The sequence below is a fragment of the Cryptomeria japonica genome, chromosome 7 (genome assembly GCF_030272615.1).
Source record: "Cryptomeria japonica chromosome 7, Sugi_1.0, whole genome shotgun sequence".
NCBI classification, from domain to species: Eukaryota; Viridiplantae; Streptophyta; class Pinopsida; order Cupressales; family Cupressaceae; genus Cryptomeria; species Cryptomeria japonica.
In genome coordinates this window covers 310,264,998-310,286,808 of record NC_081411.1, presented here as the reverse complement: position 1 = coordinate 310,286,808, position 21,811 = coordinate 310,264,998, and the positions used below count along the sequence as shown (strand labels likewise).

The following is a 21,811-nucleotide window of genomic DNA, read 5'->3' as shown; positions in this document are numbered from 1 at the left end:
AAATATCGCAAAACATCTTTCTAGGACAATTACCTTTTGTGAGCCCCTCAATTTTTCACTCAGGACACCATAGTTTGTTAGTTTCTTTGTTGGTTTCTTTCTCCACCTTCAATTCTTTCATCATTTGGAGCATGTCCCTCTAAAATGCTTGTATCGTTCCCAATTCATTATCACTATAGTCATTTGAACTTCCATCTTCCTCTATTTGTTTCTTTTATTGCACAAGGACATTTTATCTCCACTTTCTATGTCCATTGCCCAATTGTAAGCTTTAGAATAGGATGAGGGTGGTACTACCATCACTTTTTTCTTAATGACACAAGTTGGCCTTCAATGAACCACCGATTGTTTAGACCATTAGCCAATTCTATTTTCAATTTTACCAACAATTCTTTAAGTCTATGACTATAAGCTTGCATATTTTCATGCTTGCCTTGTTTTGTATTGTAAATTTCTACTAATAATTCATTATCATCACGAAGCAATTTAAACTCTCCTTTGAAGGCCTTCTTTAATCTTTCCCATGTATTTCGGGAGGCATGGTAATTTTTTGTATACCAGTCAATAGCTACACCTCGCAAGGTGGTTGGAAAAGATCATAACCAAATTCATTATAATCTTGCCCATTTGTTGTCCAAATTGTTTCACAAGTCGTCTTACAGTGCCTAATGGGATCCTCCAATCCATTGCCTATGAACTTGGGCAATGTTTTCTTTTCTCCACTAGGGCTTACCATGGTTTTATTTTGATGCAAACCTAGCGCCTAGAATCTACTTCCTTTATAGTTTTGATTCAAACATTTTGGTGCTTCTCTTTTTCTCTTGGCCACGTAGGAATCCTCAACTCTTCCCTTGGCTTCAACCTTCCGCACACTTCTTTCTCCTTTAGATATTCTTTTATACACCCTTGCCTCGACTTCTTCTCCTTCGCTTGACAACCTTTCAATGCCTTGAAGGCTACTCTCATACAATTTCGTGAAGCAATGTGACTTCGTCTCCCAACTTCCCTTGTCTATAGAAGGTTGTGTTGACTTTTCAACTTGACTACATCCTTGAGAAGGGCTCCAACTTGGGAATCGCACAATTGTATTTTCCTCAAATGCTTATTGTAACCTTCTTCTTCATTCCCTTTGCTTGATGATCCTTAAAAATCATCTAATCTCATGGTCATGACCACCTTATGGCCTCTTCTCGTTTTTAATGGGATCTAAGGACATGAATTGCTCAAATGTTACCTAATTCCTTTTAAGGCAACAACGCCAAATGTTTACTACTCTCTTTGATAAAAAATTACATGAATTAATAATAGACATGACAAAGCATACTATATATATGAGTCTAATATATCTTTATTTGCACATGAAATTATTACAAAAGAAAAGACTAGAGATGGTTAGCCAAAGATCAAAATTGATCATACTAGATCATACTACTTTCCTTGACGATACACAACCCATTTAAAGGACCCAACTATTGCTAAGAGGAACACAACCATCAACCAACTGATGTTTATAACTACTCAAATCTGACAACAATTAATACATCGTCGGATAACCAAATATTATTGAAACATAGTAATAGGCATTGTACACTAACTAAATCAATTACATGTTAGTTCACCTTCTATGCATTCACAATAACACACATGGGATGGTAGCATGCTTATGACAAAGCTCTACACAGCTCTACAAACTCGGAAGCTCTTAATAGCTATCCTTGTTGATTGCAAAAAGATCCCCCACAATGAAAAGAATGTGCTACTTTAATAGCTTCATCAGTAATCATGACATATAACTCCCTAGTAACTACGCTTTCAACTAGCATTATCTGCCCACAACAAAAGATAAACCCTAAAATGACTTAACAGACAACTCAAGTCAATTGCATAACATAAAAGGTTGAGGTGGGGTCAATGCATCCTCAATGCAAAAATTATAACAGTTATGACACTTTTCACTTCCCATAACATTGCACAATAGCCTTTGTTCTTCTCAATAAAGACTTCCTAGCTAGATGTGATTCTCTATAGCAATATGTACTTTTGTAGCAATGTGTGCTTTGGTAATGATTTCTACTTCCATAGCATGCATCCCTCTGTAGCAATATGTGCTTTGGCAACGAACTATATTTTGATCATTAAAGATTTTAGATTTCCAAAGGCTTAATATTATGGATGTAGGAATAGTTTGACATATAATGGCCATCAAAATTTTGCCTATTGGTTTTAATTGGCAACCTGCCAAAATATGCTGCTTTAGCCAACAAAAATATACCAGAATCAACATACGAGCACTTCAAACCTACAGTAAGCATAATGTGTATGTATATTGTCACAATTAGTGAAATGCCTAGTAACTATCATGGCTAGGCCAATGTCTTATTACTAAGATATTTCATTACTAACCTATATATGTTTATAAAGTACAAAAAGGAACACTTCCCACCAAAAATCTAACTAAAATCTCCCTTTTAATATATATTTTGAAACAAAGTTGCAAATGTATAGGATGAAAGGACTTGAATATTCATGGGGTAGCTTTGGCTACCAAGTGGATTTTGAAGTCCTTAGAAGGTTATGCGCCTTGGAAAATCTTGATAAGAAGAAATATATAGGATATTGTGTCCAATAAGGCCAGATAGTGTAAGAACTTGCATCCCCGTGATATCCTTTTTGGTAAATTCTGTGTTAAGCCTTCAGGGTACATCGTCTTTGCTAGTATCTGGAGAGCTTGGGAGTCTCATGGGAATTATATTGTGGAAAGTGAAGCCTTCAGTAAAGATAATAATGAAATGTTCAGCTTCAAGTTGATTTCGTGGAATTTGGCACATAATAATAAGCCTTGCTAAAGGACTACTCAGCTAAGAAGTGGAACAATAAAGTTGTATCTGTTTTTAAAGATACTTTCAAGAATAATTGTTTAAAGCCCTAGCTGCAATTGAGCTTTGAGTTCAATATTTCAGACACCAATACAAGATCCTATTCCATCCTTAAAAAATCTTTACAAAATATGCAGTTCCAGGTTAAATTGAAATTCAACTTTGAATGTCTTGACAATTTCAAATGGAAAGATGGTTACCCCCTCCTAAAGATCAACTCTCTCAACTTAAATAAAATGTTGACTAACTCCCAAGAGGTGCTAAATCATGTTGATCAGATGTGGAACCTAAATCTGGATTGTAGTAAGTGGTCTACCTACCTTAAGGTCTGTTGGTATAAGAGACTTGACCCAAAAAAATGTTGCTTTAGGTGGCTCTTACTGCTGAAAAAGTTTATGTCGATAATCCTCAGCTGTTTAATTCTTGTATGTGTAATCGTGTTGAGGACTTTGAACATATTGTCTTTAATTATTCTTATGCTAAACCCATTTGGTCCATCTTTATGTGTAATATCCTAGGGTGGTATATTAGGGATAACGTTTATTGGCATGATATTCTACGTGCTTATGTTGAGGTCTCAGTGTTAATTTGAATTATTTTTGTATTTCTTTTTCTACTGACATTTTATGGTTTAAATGGTTAAGGATAAATGAGGACTTATGCTAGGGCAAAAGAAGGTGCCTTAAAAAGTCTGTTGATAGACTCACTCTTCTTAAATTTGTTGAACAGGTTTCAATGACTCTGGAGATCCCCACCAAAAGATTCATGAAGATGTGGATGAAGGTTCTGCTCCTGTCTTCACGTCTTATATTCAGTTTGCTGAATTTTTGGCCCCAAGATTTAAGAAAGGTTGATGAGAACGTTTATAAAGAGTACATTTGATTTGCAAAACCAGTATTGCAAACAGCATCAATATGAACTAAACAGAGATGCAGCTGCCAGAGATCTGGCTCAGTTACCGGTTCTTGCCAAAAATGGCTGGGTCCTGGTCCTGGTCTGTGCCCGGTCCTGGTCCGAGCCTGGTTTGACCTGGGTCCCACCTGGGTCCTGCCCAGGCAGCTGGGTTCCCTGTGCAGGACCCACAGGGAACCCAGCGGCCTGGGCAGGACCCGGGTGGGACCCAGGTCGAACCAGGAGGACCCGGGTGAACCCAAGCCTGTGGGTTCCCAAAAACGAGGCCCACTGGTTAGAAAACAAATAAAAACAATTAAAAAACAATTTTTTTAATCTTAATATTTGTATGTTTGAACTGTGAACATATATAATTTTGATGTTTGAAGTTTGAACATATATATATATTAAAAAAAAATTAAAAAATATCTATATATGTACGGACGAACCCGTACCTGTACCCCCAAAAATTATTTTTTTGCCGAATCCGAACCGGAACCGGTAACTTAGAGATCTGGCAGTTACTAATCAAAACTTTGACAATAGTGGCAACTGGGAAAGAATATCCCCTCCTCCAGGTGCTGTTAAAGTTTAGACTCGTACAGAATTAGCAGGAACAAAGAAGATAAGATGCTGCTCCAGATCCGGCTTCTGAAAAATTTTAACTTATTATAATATTTATTTGTTATGCTCAGTGCCTGAATGTTTTATTTTGTAAAATTTTGTATCTTTATTGTGTACTCTCATTGGTAAGACATGTTTTTTGGCCTGGAGGGGGTATTGATGTGGCTACTTGTGGCCACAAATATATTGTAACCAGACTCTTTTTTATTAGTAATCGAGTATCAGTTTAAGAAAAAATGTACATGACAACAATGGCTTCCCTATTCTTATACAGCAGGCACAACCCTATTGATCACAAATGATACTTTGTAGGAGTGGCATTTTCAGCAGCTGTTTCTTGAATACATGCAGTACGTCACTACAGCACCTTTGCTTCCTGCTCACTCGGTACCTTCAGTACTGTGTTGCTCCATTATGCTAATACATAGCAATCATTGTTTAAAGCAAAAGGTTCCAACAACAATTAGCACATCTCCAGGACAGAGATCATACCAGATACTCAGAAACGATATTCTCTTTCTCCCACAACAAATACTGACATCATATTCTCTCTTTAAACAAATCCTGACCCCAAAACTGTTTCCCTCGCAAAAATTGACTTTCTTCTTATTTAGTGTCAACAAAGATTGGATTGAACTATATTCACATTTGCCTCTGGCTTTTCTCCACTTTATCCTGTGTCTGAAGCATTGAATGGACCACTTGCAGACTCTATACATGATCGTTCTTGCACATTTGCCAATGGAAATGTATAGACTGAAAAATTTTCAGCACTTCCAGAACTAAAGGCACTGCTGAAATAGGGCTCAATTCATGATGTTCATAGTTGACCTTCCTGTGATAAAGTACAACTAGAAACCTTCTAAAAACAATGGCAAGCTTTCCTTACATATCAATCTGATTAAATATTATTAGCTCTTCTAACTGCAGTTGCATGGCCTGAATGCATTATGTAATCTAGTTATTCAAACTGCAGGTAGTCTATCGTAGTGTACATACTCAATCAGCACAACAATTTGACAAATATCGTAAGAAAGAATAACGGCATATGGTTTGCATATAGGATGCCACTAATCTACAAAGGATGAATCTATTACCAAGGTGAGGAACAATTTTGAGAAATGGATGCTGAATTTCTTCTAAGCTAAAATATAAAGTTTGTTGTTGCATTCCCTCCAAAATGTTCCTCGGGCCTCACTCATAAAATCCTTCATCAACTCTATTGCTGGAATGTGCACAGTGAAATCATTTAGTGATGGTATTATATTTGCACATTGTGAAAGTTGACCCATTGCCTTTTCTGTATCATCATCCACAGATTCCATGTGTCGCTTCTCACCATGTAGTTACAAAGCAGGTGCAGTTGGATTATGAAGTTAAAGCACCCTTATGGAAGAATATTCAGCCAAGTAATGGATCATACTGAAAATGATTTCCTTAAAAAATATTCACAAAATCCTGGCAAGTGTTGAAGAATTTGTTGAACAGTTACAGATTACTATTTACCATGCATCCAATTAATGTGACACTGTGTAATCTACTTGTGCTATGAAAGTGGAGAGCAGTGGTAGAGGGTGGAGGTAAAAGTAAACTTTATTTATGTTCATTTTGCCACAAAAGAGTATTGTGACTTGTTATAGTTTACATCAATCTCTACACCATGGCCTCTTAAACTCACTTTCAATCCTCTTGGGAAGGAACTTGCCTTTCAAATTTTATTAATTACAGTGCCCCAATTTCCCTTCCAATTTCGCCTTTGTCTCAGCCTGGAATTGTCTTTCCTCTGCAGTTACTTGTAATTTTTCTTTAGTCAGTGGTTTGCTTTACTTGACATGCAAACCACTTAAAGCTTTAATAAAAAATATATTTATATTTTGTATTCAATACACTCACGCTAAAAAGAATGTTTAAAATAGATGATAACAGTGACTCATTTTGGGTATAACACGTCCTTGTGTGCTAAAGGACCTAGACTTGATCACAACTCAACAAGAGCAATGCTTTATCCACTGGGTAGACATGATAGATCAAGACGAGAATGTAACTAGAGTAACACTGGCACAAAATCAATAAGTAGGGTAACACCAAAAGTTTAGGAAAGGACAAAAAAGACAATCAGATTAGAAACCTAAATGGACAAACCAAAATTTCCCTAGACCTAAGGGCTAGGGGTAAATCATGAAAAAGACAAAACTCACACAAAACCATTGACTGGTGTGGCGAAATACGAACCATTTCTTCTCACCCTTGAATTAACATCATAAGACTTTTCCCATTTTATAACACACCATTGAAGCAATCTAGAGGCTTTTAGCGACTTTGTTCAAAGTTTTTGAGAAAGACAAAGATAGGATCAGGGAATTTGTATTTCCATGTTGACATTCATTCAGGGCTGTCATGACCACCATCTTATCAGTTGTAAAATATAAGGCTTCAAATTCAATTCTCTTATTTCATTAGGAAAATCTGGGATGAATTCTATAAGGAAAGGTGTTGAGGTTCCTTGAAATCACAAGGAATAGTAGATCTAGAGAAGGAAAAGACATTATATTATGTAGAAATTATCCAATAATTTTTGTTCCTCCATCAATGGGAACCCCTGTTACTGCAATATTTTTTGTGAGAGCTTTCTTCATTTGGATATTTTTCCATGATTGTGAACTTTGCTTGATAAGAACATGTATGCTTTTAAGTTTTAACACATTCACTAACTATATGTCCATGTCCACCACCCTTATCTATTAATGAGTCCATATCTTCAGGTTCAGTTGTCTTCATCATGACAAAATTGCTTCAACTGAGATCCCTTTCCTCAAAATAAAATTACTGAAATGATCTTCCGTGAATTTCATCACAGTTCGTTGTCATGGAACACCCATAAGTTGGTGGATTTATCAAGAGTTGTTAGTCTGTCTGATACTCCAAGATTAGACATTAAACCATGAAAGCATAATGCTAGAACATCAAAACAGAAACCACCAAAGATTGAACACATCGGTTTTGGTCTATAGATATGACCACATTTGATATATATATATATAACTATTGTATGTGATCCCATACATTTTTTTGTAGTACGAAACATGATTAGTCTTCACTTGAATTTGTTCTTGAAGTTGCTTTAACAGCAACTCAGTGTTACTACGAACTCTTTAATATTTTGTTTTCAATCCAAGCAAGAGGACATCATACTCAGTGGTATTCTTTGTGCTTTATAGTTCCAGTCTATAGAAGAATAAATAGAGTTGCTGTTCTGGAGATTGCATCAGTATGTCAACTTTGCAAGGTGATAGGAGCATGGACATTTCTGATTGTGTTTCTTCATGCAACATTTCACCACTCAAGTTCTTGAGGACTTGTATCATCAACTGCATTTATTATTCATGTTGAATGTGAAGCATGTTCCGGGCAAGTGATATCATAGCATATGTCCAATCAAGGGACATAATGCCTCCCAAGTCATTTTTGATGTGGTAAGATAAAATCATTTCATACTAGTCAGGAACATCAGCAACCAGGAGAGTCATCTTGATCTTCTTCTTTGGGTAGGCGGAAAGAGCAAAAACATCATCAAGATACACGCGACTGAGGTTCTTAAGCAAGATAAGCCTGACATTTTCATTACCCTAAAGGGCACATTGTTAGAGGCTCTAGAGTCAAGGATGCAGTTGTTTAGGTAGAAATCATTCAGCAGGAATGAAAGCAGTCTGTCATTTGCAGAATTTGAAGTGGAGAGAGCTTCAGCAACTCTTGCTGATTCATCCTTTAAGTATCACAGAAGCTTCTCTTTCTACCACGGAATCTTCTTTAAAACCTCCAATGAAGAAATCTCTGCATATTTTCCTACCATATCACCCAGAATATCATATTCTTTAGATACAGAAGAGCTTGTTGACTTACATTTTACACTAGTGTTCGATGTTGATGGCTCTATGTTTGATGACTTTGAACCACCAACTTTGTCTTTACCCTTCTAATTGGCTGATTAAGTTTGTATTGCAAGTGCATGGCTGATGATATCTTGTAAATCTCACAGAACTTAGTCCAACATAAGGTTGGATCATTGTCATCCTCCTTGGATTCTGTGTCAGGTTCAGCATTTGAACTCTTCCGTACAGATGACTCTTGTGCTCTTCTCATGTCAGAGCAGGTTTCACTATTGTGATCATCAAAATTATGGAAGAAGCAACATTGAACAACCACTCCTGATTGTTAATCCATGGACCAAACGCAATTGAGACAATGGCGTATTAGCTTAAACATAAGGGTGTGGTCGCTATGGAATGAAAGGTCTCTTTTGACAGCATTGTGGAGAATTACTTTTTTGCTGAAAATGATTTTGTCCTGCACCTCAAGCTCTGTTCAGAAAGGTGATTTCATTTGTGACTACTTTCAACAAATTCTTGATGTCATCATCTCGTCAGAGATGGATAAGATTCTTACTCCCCTCTTTTCCAATCTTCCCAGCTTGAATCATGAAAACTACAATGCTTATTGCTAGGTTCCGAGCAGCATCTAGATCATTATGAGCATTCATGAAGAAACAAAGAGGATTCATGGCAGACAGTCTGGCAGCCATAGGAGTTTTATTTGTCAATTTGTTGAACCTTGCCATTATTTTGCATGTAAGTTCTGTTGTTTTCTTGATGTTTGAGACTTGTGCAAATACCTTTTATTCATCTTTTGCAGGTCTGAAATAACTAATGAACCCATTCTTAGATCATTCCAGCTCATAATGCATCTAGCTGGAGGGTATTGAAACCAAGAGGCTCTCCATGAAAATCCTTACTGCCACACCTTCATGTGCTACATTGTGGACTTCAAATTTGGTGGTAAACATTGTAAGATGGTCATATGGGTTCAAGGAATCATCACCAAAGAAGTTAGGAAAGTTATTGGGAGACCCTGATCATGAATCATGGATTTGGGCAAGGTGAAGTGGCCCAATTTAGTTTCTGCGCAGTAATAATGAAGCTATAGAATGTACCATCAGTATTGAAGGAAGTTGAACTCCATAAAATAAAACAGACTAACTAAGAAGAGTGATTTCTTGAGGAATCCTTGCAGATTTCTCAGAACTTCCTGGAAAACTTGTAGCCTTTCTTGTTTCTGTTTCTTTATAGGATTAGCTTTGAAGTTAAAACTTTTTTGAAAATTGAATAAAGGGTAAAAACTTCAGCTAGCACAATATATAACCTTGTGAACCTTTTCTTGGCCAGTTTGACCGAACATTCCTCTTTTGCTGAGAAGAAGCTGGTTGGGCGAGGTTTGCCATTTGCCAAGGTTGACCAGCCACAATTATTGTTGGTGGAGAACTCATCAAGCACAGCAGCAGCCATTTGGTATTGTTAAGCATTTATCTTGTAATCAGAGACAAATATTCCTAAATTGCTTGTGATGTTCTCTGGATCAGACTTGAATCAGTTCAGCTTCAATCATAGTACTCAAATAGCAATGGAATGTTGCCTTGAATGGTTATATACTCAAACTTTTGTGTGTTTCTTGAAAACTTGTTTCATGCCCCATGGTGGGTACCAAAAACTATTATCCCTAAAATTTGCCTACAAAATTGACTAGGGGCAGAGTGAAGGACTAAATCCCCCATTACCAGAGGAGATTTCCCTCAATTTAAAACTTGCAGAAAATTACAAGTGGCAAGTTATACAAGAATACTTAAATCAATATAGAAATCAGCTAATGGATAAACCATTTGATAACATGCAATCTTAATAAAATAACACTATGCAAAGAAATAATGACAATTTTTCTCCTTTAGTGCTATGCTATAAAATATCAAACACTCATTCACCACAATGCAAAGAACTGAATGGAGGTAGAAAGTTTCATCAACCAGCACCTTGTAGAAATGATCTACAAGATTACCCCTCAAAAGATAGACTCTTTCATGGCATAAGAACCTCACAAGATGTCTTCACTCTTATTGGAAAAAATGAAGTTATGCTTTTACAGACTTGGAAGCTCTCCTCTTTGTTGATTTTGAAAAACATCCCCCACAATGAGAAGAATGTCTTTCTTAGCTTCATTAGGTAGTTATGAGGAATAACTACCATTTCAACTAACATCATTTACCAACAACAAAATATAAACTCTAGAATGCTTCAATGACAATGAAAGTCAATTGCATAACATCAAAGTTTGAGGTGGGGTCCATTCACCTTCAATGCAAAATTATAACAACTATGGTTTTTACACGATTTCCAAGAATTCTGTCCTAAAGGAAGGAATTTCCAATGCTTAGCCAATTTTCCATTGTTTCCAAGAATTCTGCCAACTTCGACGCATTTTGAGCCTAAGGAAGGAATTTCACCAACGATGGAAATTCCTCCTTGACCTTGTTTTAGCACCCTCCTCATATCCTTGAGCACAAATTTGCTATAGGGGAGGATTTTGTGAAAACTAGAAATTCCTCCTTGACATGGAATCCATGCTCTCTCCTCTATCTTAGGCACAAATGAGGGGTAGTGGAGGAATTTCCACCAAGAGGAAAATTCCTCCCCAACATGGTTTTGGCTTTTTTTACTGCCTCAAATGTTTTTTTACCTTCGTCATCATCTATTGCTATGCCTCTTTTCTGATTGTAGCGCAGGCTCCTGCACTCATCAATCCAGATTTTAAGAAGGATTTCATCATCTACTGCTATACCTCTGAGCAGGAATTTTATTGCAAAAAAATGAGGAAGTTCCAATTGCCTTCATGAGTGTACCGCTCAATAAGCATGAACTGAAATATTCATTAATGGAGAAGCAAGCATTTGCAGTGGTAAAAGCTGTTAAACATTTCAGGTATTACATTCTTCATTCTCATGCAATAGTGTATGTGCCACACTCGGCTGTTAAAAGTATTTTGACACAGCAAGATATTGGAATGAATAGCAAAGCTACATGGGTATCAAAAATACAGGAGTTCAATCTGGATATTAAACCAACTAAATTAGTAAGGGGACAAGGCTTATGTAAATTGATTACAGAGAGTAAGAATGAAGTGCATGAAGAGTTACCTCTGGTTCTGTTTGTGGGTCTTCAAGATTCTTGGTTTGCAGATGTTGCGTTTTACCTAACCTATGGAGAATGTCCTAAGCATTTGTCACCTAAGGAGAAACGCAAATTGAGATTGAAAGCTGCTAAGTATGTCATCTTTGGTGATGTTTTGTACAAGAAAGGATTGGACGGCACTTTCTTACGTTGTGTGGATAAGGAACATCAGGAGGCTCTTCTAAAAACATTTCATAATGAAACTTGCGGCGGACATTTTTCTTCAACGGTGACTGCTTATAAAATTTTGAGAAATTGTTACTATTGGCCAGGCATGTTCAAAGATGCTTACACTTGGGTGGCAAATTGTGAAAAATGTAAGTTGTTCACAGGAAAGCCACAGCTTGCGGCATTACCCCTTAGACCTGTTGTTATTGATGAACCATTTAAGCAGTGGGGGCTGGATTTCATAGGTCCATTGTCGCCCATTTCAAATGCTGGGCATACACACATACTTACTGCAACACATTATTTTACCAAATGGGTGGAAGTTGTTCCTGTACGAAAGACTACATCTGAAGTGGTTTGTGATTTCTTAAAAGAAAACATTTTGGTTCGCTTTGGAGTTCCTCAGAAGATAGTGACTGATAATGCTATGAATTTTTCCTCTACATAAATCTCTATGTTTTGTTATGATCATGGAATTTCTCTTGCCCACTCATCAAATTACTATCCGCAAGGCAATGGTCAAGTGGAGTCCAGCAATAAGAACTTGATAAACATTATGAAAAAGCTGGTAAGTGAGAATTCGAAGGACTGGCACAAGAAGTTGTATGAGGCTCTCTAGGCGGATAGGACGTCTCCTAAAAGGGCAATAGGGATGTCTCTTTTTGAATTGGTGTATGGTGTGGGGGTACAGTTATCTTTGCCTCTAGAACTGGCAGCTTCAAAATTACAAACAGTTGTTGAGGATGCATATTTTCAGGATTCCCTAAAGAAAAGAATCATGCATTTGATGAAAATAGAAGAGGAAAGGGATAAATTGTTGATCGGATCACTGAACATCAGCTACGTGTCAAGAATTTTTTTGACAAAAGAGCCAGACCCAAAAAATTTATGCAGGGAGATGAGGTCTTACTCTGGGACAAAAGAAGAGAACCTAAAGGGGCACATGGTAAATTTGAATCACAGTGGAAAGGTCCGTTTTTTATTCATGAGGTTAAAGGGCCTAATTCTTTCAAGCTTGCCTATGTTGATGGTATCGTTCTTCCCCTGTCTTATAATGGACAGGATCTTAAGCTTTATAAGTTGTAAAGCAAGAGTCCCCTGCATGTTTTGTAGGTTAGTTTTGTTTTCTTTTTGGTTGAGTCGGTTTTGGTGTGGTGGTTTTGTTGGTCTCGGTCTTATCTTCTGTCTTTTGTGTGAGACTAGAGATTCGGAATTCCTCCCTAGTCCTTTACAGTCCTAGTCCCCAGTCAGAGCTGATGTTACCCTCCTCATTTTCCTGAGGCATTTTGTTCTCACGTTATTAAAAATAAGGAGTGTTTTATTTAGTTTGGGCTTGTGTAAGTCTTGGATTTTGTCTTGTTGAAGTTTTTCTTGAATTGAACCTCTCAATTGAACCTCATTTAAGTTCAAGGTTCAAGTTCAAACGGAGTATGTTGTATCGCGGCTTTGTTTTTATAAGAGTTAAAGGTCTTTGTAACAATTGTCATTGAACTTGAACTATTGAACCTTTTCAAAAAGTTCAAGGTTCACGGTTCAAAGTTGCGAAAGTCGAGTCTTGTCTGAGTCGTGTTCTTGTAACATGTAAGCCACGGCATTTTGGTGTCTTTGTCTTGGTTTGTTCTTTTTCTGTTCATTTGAACTTGAACTTTTGAACAACTTCTCGAAGGGTTCAAAGTTCAAGGATTGTTAGCTTTGGACATAAAAGTGGCGAAGCATTAGCATGGAGGGAATATTCCGGATTTAAAAGGCAAACCTCGAGGGAATGAGTCGCAATGAAGAGCCGTACTTGAGAACAATCATTTCAGCGAAGGATATGGAGGGAAAAGACTTGTAATTAATGAATTGTCAGATTTAAGTCTTTTCGGAGTGATTTGGCATGGATAAGTATGCAGTTACAATCGTAGCAAATCGTGTGACCGATTTTTAATCCTGTTCTCAAGATTTGCTTTATTTTTAAAAACAAAATACTTGCCTTCTTCATTTGCCTAATTTGGTAAGTAAAGGATTTGCACAGGTGATATTTTTTGTTCTTGACTCTTTGGATTCTGAGCTCTGCATGAAAGGTGAGTTCAAAATCTTCCTCTCCTTCTTGTGATTTCTTAAATTGGAAGCTTTGTTTGGTAGTTCAGTTGGTTCAGTCTGTCTCCCCTGCCATGCTTTTTCTGCTTGTGAATCCAAAATGAGACCCAAATTGCCCAAGATAGACCAAAGGTCTTGGTTAGTTTGTATCTTGCCTAAGTTAGGGGATACTTTTTTGCCGTCAGTAGATCTAGACGAATTTCATGAAAGGGCACGAAATCCCACTAGTTCTCCCTTAATACAAAAGATTCTAGATAGTGGGTTAGTAGAAGCGGCAGCTTTCCCTCCAGCGGTGTCATGTCCTGAGCTGGTTCTAGAATGCATGAATAGATATGACCCTACTGAGAGATGTATAAAAGGTGCGGATGGTGAGGTTCTGCTCAGGGTTAGTCGGGAGGTTGTTGTTGCCGTAATGAAAATACCTAAGAAAGAGGAATATGAGGATTGGATGATGGTTAAGTCGCAGGGACTTTTCTCTGAAAAGAAATCATTATATAGGAATGTCATTGCTAGAAACTGGTTGCTGAAATTTCAAAGGGGAGGTTCTCGACTGCCAAGTCCATTGACCCGGGAACATCTAATCAAAGAAGTAAGGGATATAGTCGTTATGTTATATAGAGTGAGGGGGAACCAAATTGCCTTTTATTGGGAAGATTGGATGTACTTTTTCATTCAAGTCATCTTTGGTGAGAGAAGATATATTGATTGGGCAGAATTGATTGCAGACATGCTACATGAGGGTTTGGGTTGCTTCGGTAATAAAAACTTCTATATGTCATCATATCTCCTGTATTGCTTGGCATGTATTAGGCCGTGGCCTAGTTTGTATCATGAAGAGTGAGTTGATAATATGAAAATATTTGAATATCACCCACATCTACAGCAACAAAGATCTTGTGAAAATTATCGTAAATTGCATGACATCTTTCTAGGCAGAATGGTGTACGAACTGAAGGGAAACATTCACAAAAGGTTGTCGGATGAAGCCATGCAATTGATAGGTACTTATGGCAGCTTCATACAATTTCCCAAGTTTACTTACCTAAGTGTAGGGGGTTTTGAAGGAGAACCGTACAAGCTGCCTAGATATGTATTTGACAGGCAGATTTTAATGGAGATATGCAAGCAGCTGGCCTATATTGATACAAAGTATAGAGCTAGACATCAGTCAGGTGTCTCATTTCCTATTGAATTAACTTATTTCATTTGTAATAGTGTCTCTGAAGCCTTGAATTTGGAATTAGAATTTAAGAAATTGAATTTTCAATTATATGGTCCACGAGCAAATTTTGATTCCAAGGGATTCGCCGCCGCCCATCTGACATTGAGAAAAGATTTTATCCATGTGCCAAATATAGAGGATTTTGGGGCTGACTGTTGTGATGAGTTTGAAGTTAGGAAGAGGACACATCAAAGGTTCACCCTACAGCAGGTCATGGCCTTTGAGTTGAAAATGAATATTGCTAATGTCAAAGATGATGAGAGTGAATTGATGGATCCTCAGTTTGTGGATGATAGGCAAAAAGGAGTCATTCCAAAAGTGGACTGGGAAAAAGATGAGGAGGACTAGATTCAAACAAGAACATTCCCAATTATCAGAAGAACAGAAAGATGGCTAAGAGAGCGAAGAATGGGAAAGGGCTCCATAAAAGGTTTAACCTCACCCTCTAAAGTCCCATTGGCTAACTCTCGTGTTACATCTGTTAATGCATCAGTAGCTTTTGCAAGATAAGACTTCTCTAACCCGTTAATCTCCTCTATTCTGTTATGGTTTATTCATCTATGCTATTAGATTATCTGATTTATGCTTTCCGAACTGAATATGTTTATCAGATTGTAACATTGATCATGCTTATGATATTGGCATTGGATAAAGATGGATTAGATTGACGACTTGCTTAACATAGTTAAGCGTCGATCTAAATGCTATCGGGCTAATAACTAACAAATCTTTGAATTGATTAGTATACTCACCCATACTACTTAGAGACTTATGTGTATATATCAAAGAAACGGGACTCGGACTCGGCAAGGCCGACTCGGACTCGGACTCGGGACTCGGCGTCAAACTCGGCTCCAGACTCGGCTGGACTCAGGAAAGTGAAAAACTCAAGAAATTTAAAGATTTTTAAAGATTTAAAACTTGTTTCAGGTACCCTTTATTGAATACACCTTAAAGACACAATAACATCATCAAACTCGGCTCATTTGATTACATACACAAGTATACATCAATCACATAAGCATAAACGCAAATTGTAGCTGAAGGAAATAACAAACATAGATATATAAATATTGTCAAATGTATACAATATTACAAAACTCATGGAATAAAAAATCCATGTGATCATCATCAAATGTTTCATACAAATACCAAAGGTAAATACAACTACAAGGCTATGGCTCAGAGGAGCCTGCACCCTCCGGCCCCGGCCCCCTGCGAAGGCGTCTAAGGTAGGTCCTGGATGATTCGACAGCCATAGCCGCTCCCCGTGACACCATGCCATGCTCACCAACATCAGGAACATCCGTGTCACTATCTGCCTCTGGATCTCCTGTCTGTGCTCGTGCTCTCCGCTCTCCTCTACCATGGCTACAGTCTCAGCTTCTATATCTACCTGGTTGATCCAATCAGTGTCAGAATCGGAGCTTAAATTTTCCCTACTTCTATCGACGTAGTTTCCCCCCATATTTTTCGACGGGGGTTTGGGGGCAGCGCCCCCAAGGTGGGGTCAAGGGGCAGCACCCCTTGCGTGCTCCCTGTCGCGATACAGGGCGGGGTCGAGGGGCAGCCCCCCACAAGGCCAAAAAAACTTATTATTTAATAAAGGTGTCGGGTGTTATTTTTCTATTGGCTGACATGTTGTATCCCTAATTTTTCTCATTCTCAGGCGAAGGTTGTAGTGAACAAAAACAATACCATTCATTTAAAAAAAACTTTTTAAAATGTATTTTTTTTGTCATTTTACTAACCCAGCCAGTAGCCGAGTTTGGGGCTCGAGACTCACCGAGTTTGGCGAGTTTGAGCCAAACTTGCCAAACTCGGTGAGTCTGGCGAGTTTGCTCGCCAGAGTCGGACGAGTCCGGCGAGTTTGCTCGCCAGACTCATACGAGTCCGAGTCCGAGTCCCAGAGACTCAGCGAGCATGACTCGGACTCGGACTCGCCGAGTTTAGGCAAGTCCGGGCGAGTCCCGTTTCTATAATTTGAATTGATTAATATACTCACCTATGCTACTTAGAGACTTATGTGTATATTAAGTCTCTAAGTAGCATAGGTGAGTATATTAATCAATTCAAATATATATAACTTCCTACTGAGATCAGATTACCGCATATGTAAGTCAATCTTCCCAAGCTTCTTTTTGAGGACAGCTTGATTCACAATAGAAATGGTCTTGTTACTTAAAAGATGAATAATGCAAGGCCATGCCTTCCCATTCTTTACCTCCTATTTCTTTTTTTAGTATGCATTAGATTGACTTTCTCATCTCCCATCACCATGTCTATCAAATCTCTTTCCAACATATCTCCACTTGAAGTTTCAAAAGGCTAAAGACCCACTGTGTAATTCATCAAATCTGAAGCACTGTGTAATGCCATGTTCAATCCATCACTCAAAAGAATATTCTATTGTTGTAAAAGTACACAGATTCTAATCAACTTGGAACTTCAAACTTGTCTATTTAACAAACCTAGATCTCTCATACTCTATTCAAAACTCAATAATTAAAGATTTCCGGAACAGGGCAGAATGCAATTGAAGTGCTCACCAAAAGGCATGACCACATGCCAAAAATATAAAAAACTTATAACCACACCCACAGAATTACATCCTAAACCCAATGGTCATAAAATTTTAACCATCCCAAGCAGCTGATGCAGTTCAGACACCTGGCAATTAGTATCCCACCATGAGAAATCACAATCTGGGAAAAGAAATCAAATGTCACATTTAAATATTTTAACTTTATTCTAACACATGTTTACAACATTGTAAAGGGAACTAGATTTCATGATATATATTGAACTGTTGTCTCTGTAAAGCCATATTCATACATTTCTATGATGATAAACTTTATGATAGAACTAAGGTTTCAAGAAAAGGCAATATTAAAGTGTACATATCAACCAAATTTTCACTTTGATTAAGGCAACTGGAGCAAGATATTCAGAACCAGGAATGCTAGCAGCTTTCCTAACGGAAGGAGTTCTATGTTTTTCAGCTCTTGATAATCCTGAGGCTCCCTTGCTTCTCACCATTCTCATCAATTCATAAAATTTTGTCGCAAGAGATACTTTTCACTTCTTTTTTGATTGTTTAACTTGGTTGTCTGATTGCGTCCATGTCTGCAGAAGGTGTATCTGTTACCTTTTTTGTTCCACCGCAGATACCAATCCAACTGATAGCAGCCATGGCAGATATTGTTGTAAAGTTGTACTTGGGCTCAGTGCAGTAAAATTAGCAATAATGGAACATATATGCACATATACATATGCAGAAATAAATATTTAGCATATGAGTCATTTTATTGACAGTATGTATTTTACAAACAACGGGTTCTCAACTAGGTGGAGACAAAGCTGCGCTACTGGATCTTTCATTCTGCCTTCTTAACCATGAAATGAAAGATTAGAGGGTATTAACTGATGTAGGTTTACAAAAAATGGTTAATGACAGTTAGAATACTGTTGGGACAACCATCCTTCTAATTATAGACTCGTTAACTAAAACATAGCTTATCCTGCAATTGTTAATGTCAATATAGAATGTTAATCTTAAGTTTTTATAAGCAGTTAAAAACACCTTCTCTAATAAAACAGCTTCCCCAATTTCCCTATCTTCTGGAAGAGTTGGGGCTAATGTTAGAATTTGTTGGTTTATTCACTGTATTTCGGAAAATCAACGAGATGGCTTTCATCTTGATCAATATGGCCAACAAAAGAGTATTAAGCGGAGCTCAAGGATTCTATAGCTTGAGTTTTAACCGTTTTAACTAGTCTTTGGTATTTACTATTCACCCATCTAGCAACTTTGGCCAATTTTAATAATGATAATGTCACCCAAAAAAGAAAACATTTAAAGTTTTGAAGTAAGAAAATGCAACAAAGTAGGAAACAAAACTGAAAAAAACTAAATTAGTAATATCTGCCTACATTGTCTGTAAATCTCAAAGGAAGCGTGTGTCGAGGTTATACATGCAAGCATAACCATGCTTACAAATCTTAAGAATGTCATCCAAAGATAAACCACATTAAAAGCCAACCATAATCTGACCCACAAGTTACCAAAAAAAAAAGAGATCTGAATGGAAGTGCATCAAAGTGCATGAAGAAAGCAGTTTCTTGGGTTTCAATAGGTCTATGAATTTTATTCGAATCCAGACTTATTCCAGAAGCATCAAAAGAAGCATGTGGTGAGGTTGTACATTCAAATGTAACCATACTTGCACATCTTAAGAATGTTGTCCAAGCATACCCCACGCTAAAAGCCAACCATAATCCAACTCACAATTTAATAAGAAAAAAATGAGATCTGAACAGAAGTACATCAAAGAGCAAATATAGTTAACCATGGAGAAAGCAGTTTCATGGGTTTCAATAGGTCTACGAATCTTGTTTGAATCCAGACTTATTCCAGAGACAATAGAAGATGTAAGTTTAAGCTGATAATTGGCAGAAGGTATTCGACAAACTTTTCCCATGTTCATACTCATTGCCCCCAAACTATACCACATGCCACATCTAACTTTCACAAATAACATTATACAAAGCAGCATAGGCGACTAAGCAAACAAAACCAAATGAAAAATACATGCAAAAAGAGCATACCTCATGCTCTACAGTATCGGTTCTTGATTGCTTATCGTGTCCAAAAAGCAAGAGAAACAATATGATGAAAAAGCCTCCTAGAACAATCCAAAATCTCCCAGAAAATTGCTTCCGCACTGGGCGTCTAAATTCTGCAGCTCTCCTCCTCATTCTATGATTCCCAAATAAACCGTTTATCGGGCCTCGAATCTAATCACTTTTGATTGCCTCGTGGCAATATACTTACAAGGATCTTTAGAAGAAAAAGGAGAGCAACTATTTGTCGGTCTACATTCTGAACTCCCTCCAGTAAAATACTGTAGATAATATCATCGTGGACCCTATCTATCAAAAAGACTACTTATCATTGAAACACAAACCAAACTATCCTCTGTAGGTCCACACACCAAAGCCCTGGAAAAATCAAGACTTGTATTCAGCTATACAGAGATACCCACAACCCCCATAGCCAAAATCTAGCATTTACTGATTATGTAGCACATCCCATCAATTTCAATCTGCAAGATGCAAAGCTCCAAACATGTTCACATCCATATCAGCAATGACTTATTACACTGTACTTTGTCATTGACTCATTACTGCTTAGATTTTCACTGTTACAAACTCTTATGTTTTGGGGGGTCGAGTATGGAATTACTTGTTATTTTACCCCAAACAGTCATTTGGGTAGTTTCTTCTTTGAGCAGATTTAGGTATTTCCTAAATGCAGGAACTTAAGGTGATGTGAGATTATTTGAGAATTCTAAACCACAAACAGTAATTTCGTTTGTCTTTTCTTCGAACAGATTGATGAATGATTTGCCCGCTGCAAGAATTTAAAGGATCTATTGATGTCGCTGTCGGAGTAACGTGTACAAAAATTTTCAGTTACGTGAGGCAATTACTATGGGTGAATTTCCTTTTGGAAGTTCTGTTCTGAGATCGATCTTGTTACTTTTATTTAAAGCTTGTCTATTGGGGCCACTTGGGGGCATCCAGCTCCTTCGCTGTTGCAGATGCTGGGGTACCTCTGATCAAAGTCTCCAGAACACAAGTATGTCTTGCCCCGTGGTGCAACTCGCCTTAAAGTAGTACTTCCATAGAACAATGCACAAAGGGTGTCATAGGCGATTATTACAGAGTAGAAAAGTGCTTTTTTTAATTGTACTTTTATGAGATGGGTTAATTTATTATTATCTTTAATGCTATTTTGAGTTAATCCTTTAGATATATGAGTCTGATTTTTTATTTTATTATTTCGTTGCATTCTTTACTTCAAATATCAATATGGTATTCTATGTCTTATCCTTTTGTGCATGATATCTCTATCCTCACCAGGTTTAGTCTCATGGATGGGATTATAAATGTGAAATTGGGAGAGTTTGTTCATCTTACAAATCGGTATGTCTATCATAACATTATACTCCTCATCTTTCATACAATAGCATAATGACGAAGGATTAGATAGCGATGTCATGATGGGATGTCAAAAAAACATTTACAAGATATTTTGGTGTGTATCATTTTCGACTGCCGCTTTCAATTGTGATGCCCCCCACATCGAAAGTTTTGAAAATTCAAAGAGCTTAAAAAGTTCCTTAAAAATTTCCCCATCCATTCATTTTGTTTGCTACACCTAGGGGAAGAGTACCAATAGCTGAAATAGTTCCAATAATTGTCACCTTAATACTATGTTGACCCCCCAAAACATAAAAAAAAAATTGTCAGTACATAAATAAAAAAATACTAGTAAATATTTATTTTAACACCAATACATGTTCACAAATGAATTAGAAGTTGAAAATCAAAAAGTAAAAAAAATAAGCAACTACTGGTACATTTCCTATTTTAATACAAAACATCTTGCACAAATAATAAACATTTTTTATTTTTTTTAAAACTTAATGTTTACATTTGCCACTTTATGCAAGTGGCTTAAGAGTACAAATATACTCCAATTACAATTACATATGCACAACTATTAGTGCATTACATGACATAAAAACAATCAATTGTAAACTTCTTAGACACTCAAGTGTACATTCTTCCAATTATCACTTCACAACTTCGTGCATTAAATGGATCTACATTTGGTACCTGCATTTGCAACAACTAGTGTAAGGCTCCCCAATATCCAAGAATTTGCATAAAATCCAATTTTAAAAACCAAGTTTCATTCAAAGCAAGGAAGAAAATTGCACAATTCGAAGCAATGGAGGACTGCATATTTAATATGACATGACCAACTATTTCCCACAAAAAATCAAATTTGAAAATAGCTAGCTACCACAATCGAATGCATTGCACATTCG

General features: G+C 37.2%; 1 protein-coding gene across 1 annotated transcript in view; it reads right to left on the bottom strand.

Moving 5' to 3' along the window:
• The window catches only part of LOC131039858 (probable galacturonosyltransferase 10), a 29,106-nt gene extending 8,518 nt beyond the window's left edge, over positions 1-20,588 (bottom strand). The window contains exon 1 of the mRNA XM_057972711.2: positions 19,521-20,588. Coding sequence (XP_057828694.2) covers positions 19,521-19,670 — 150 coding nt within the window. The 5' untranslated portion in view covers positions 19,671-20,588. The remainder of the gene's footprint in view (positions 1-19,520) is intronic.
• Positions 20,589-21,811: the final 1,223 nt, after the last annotated feature.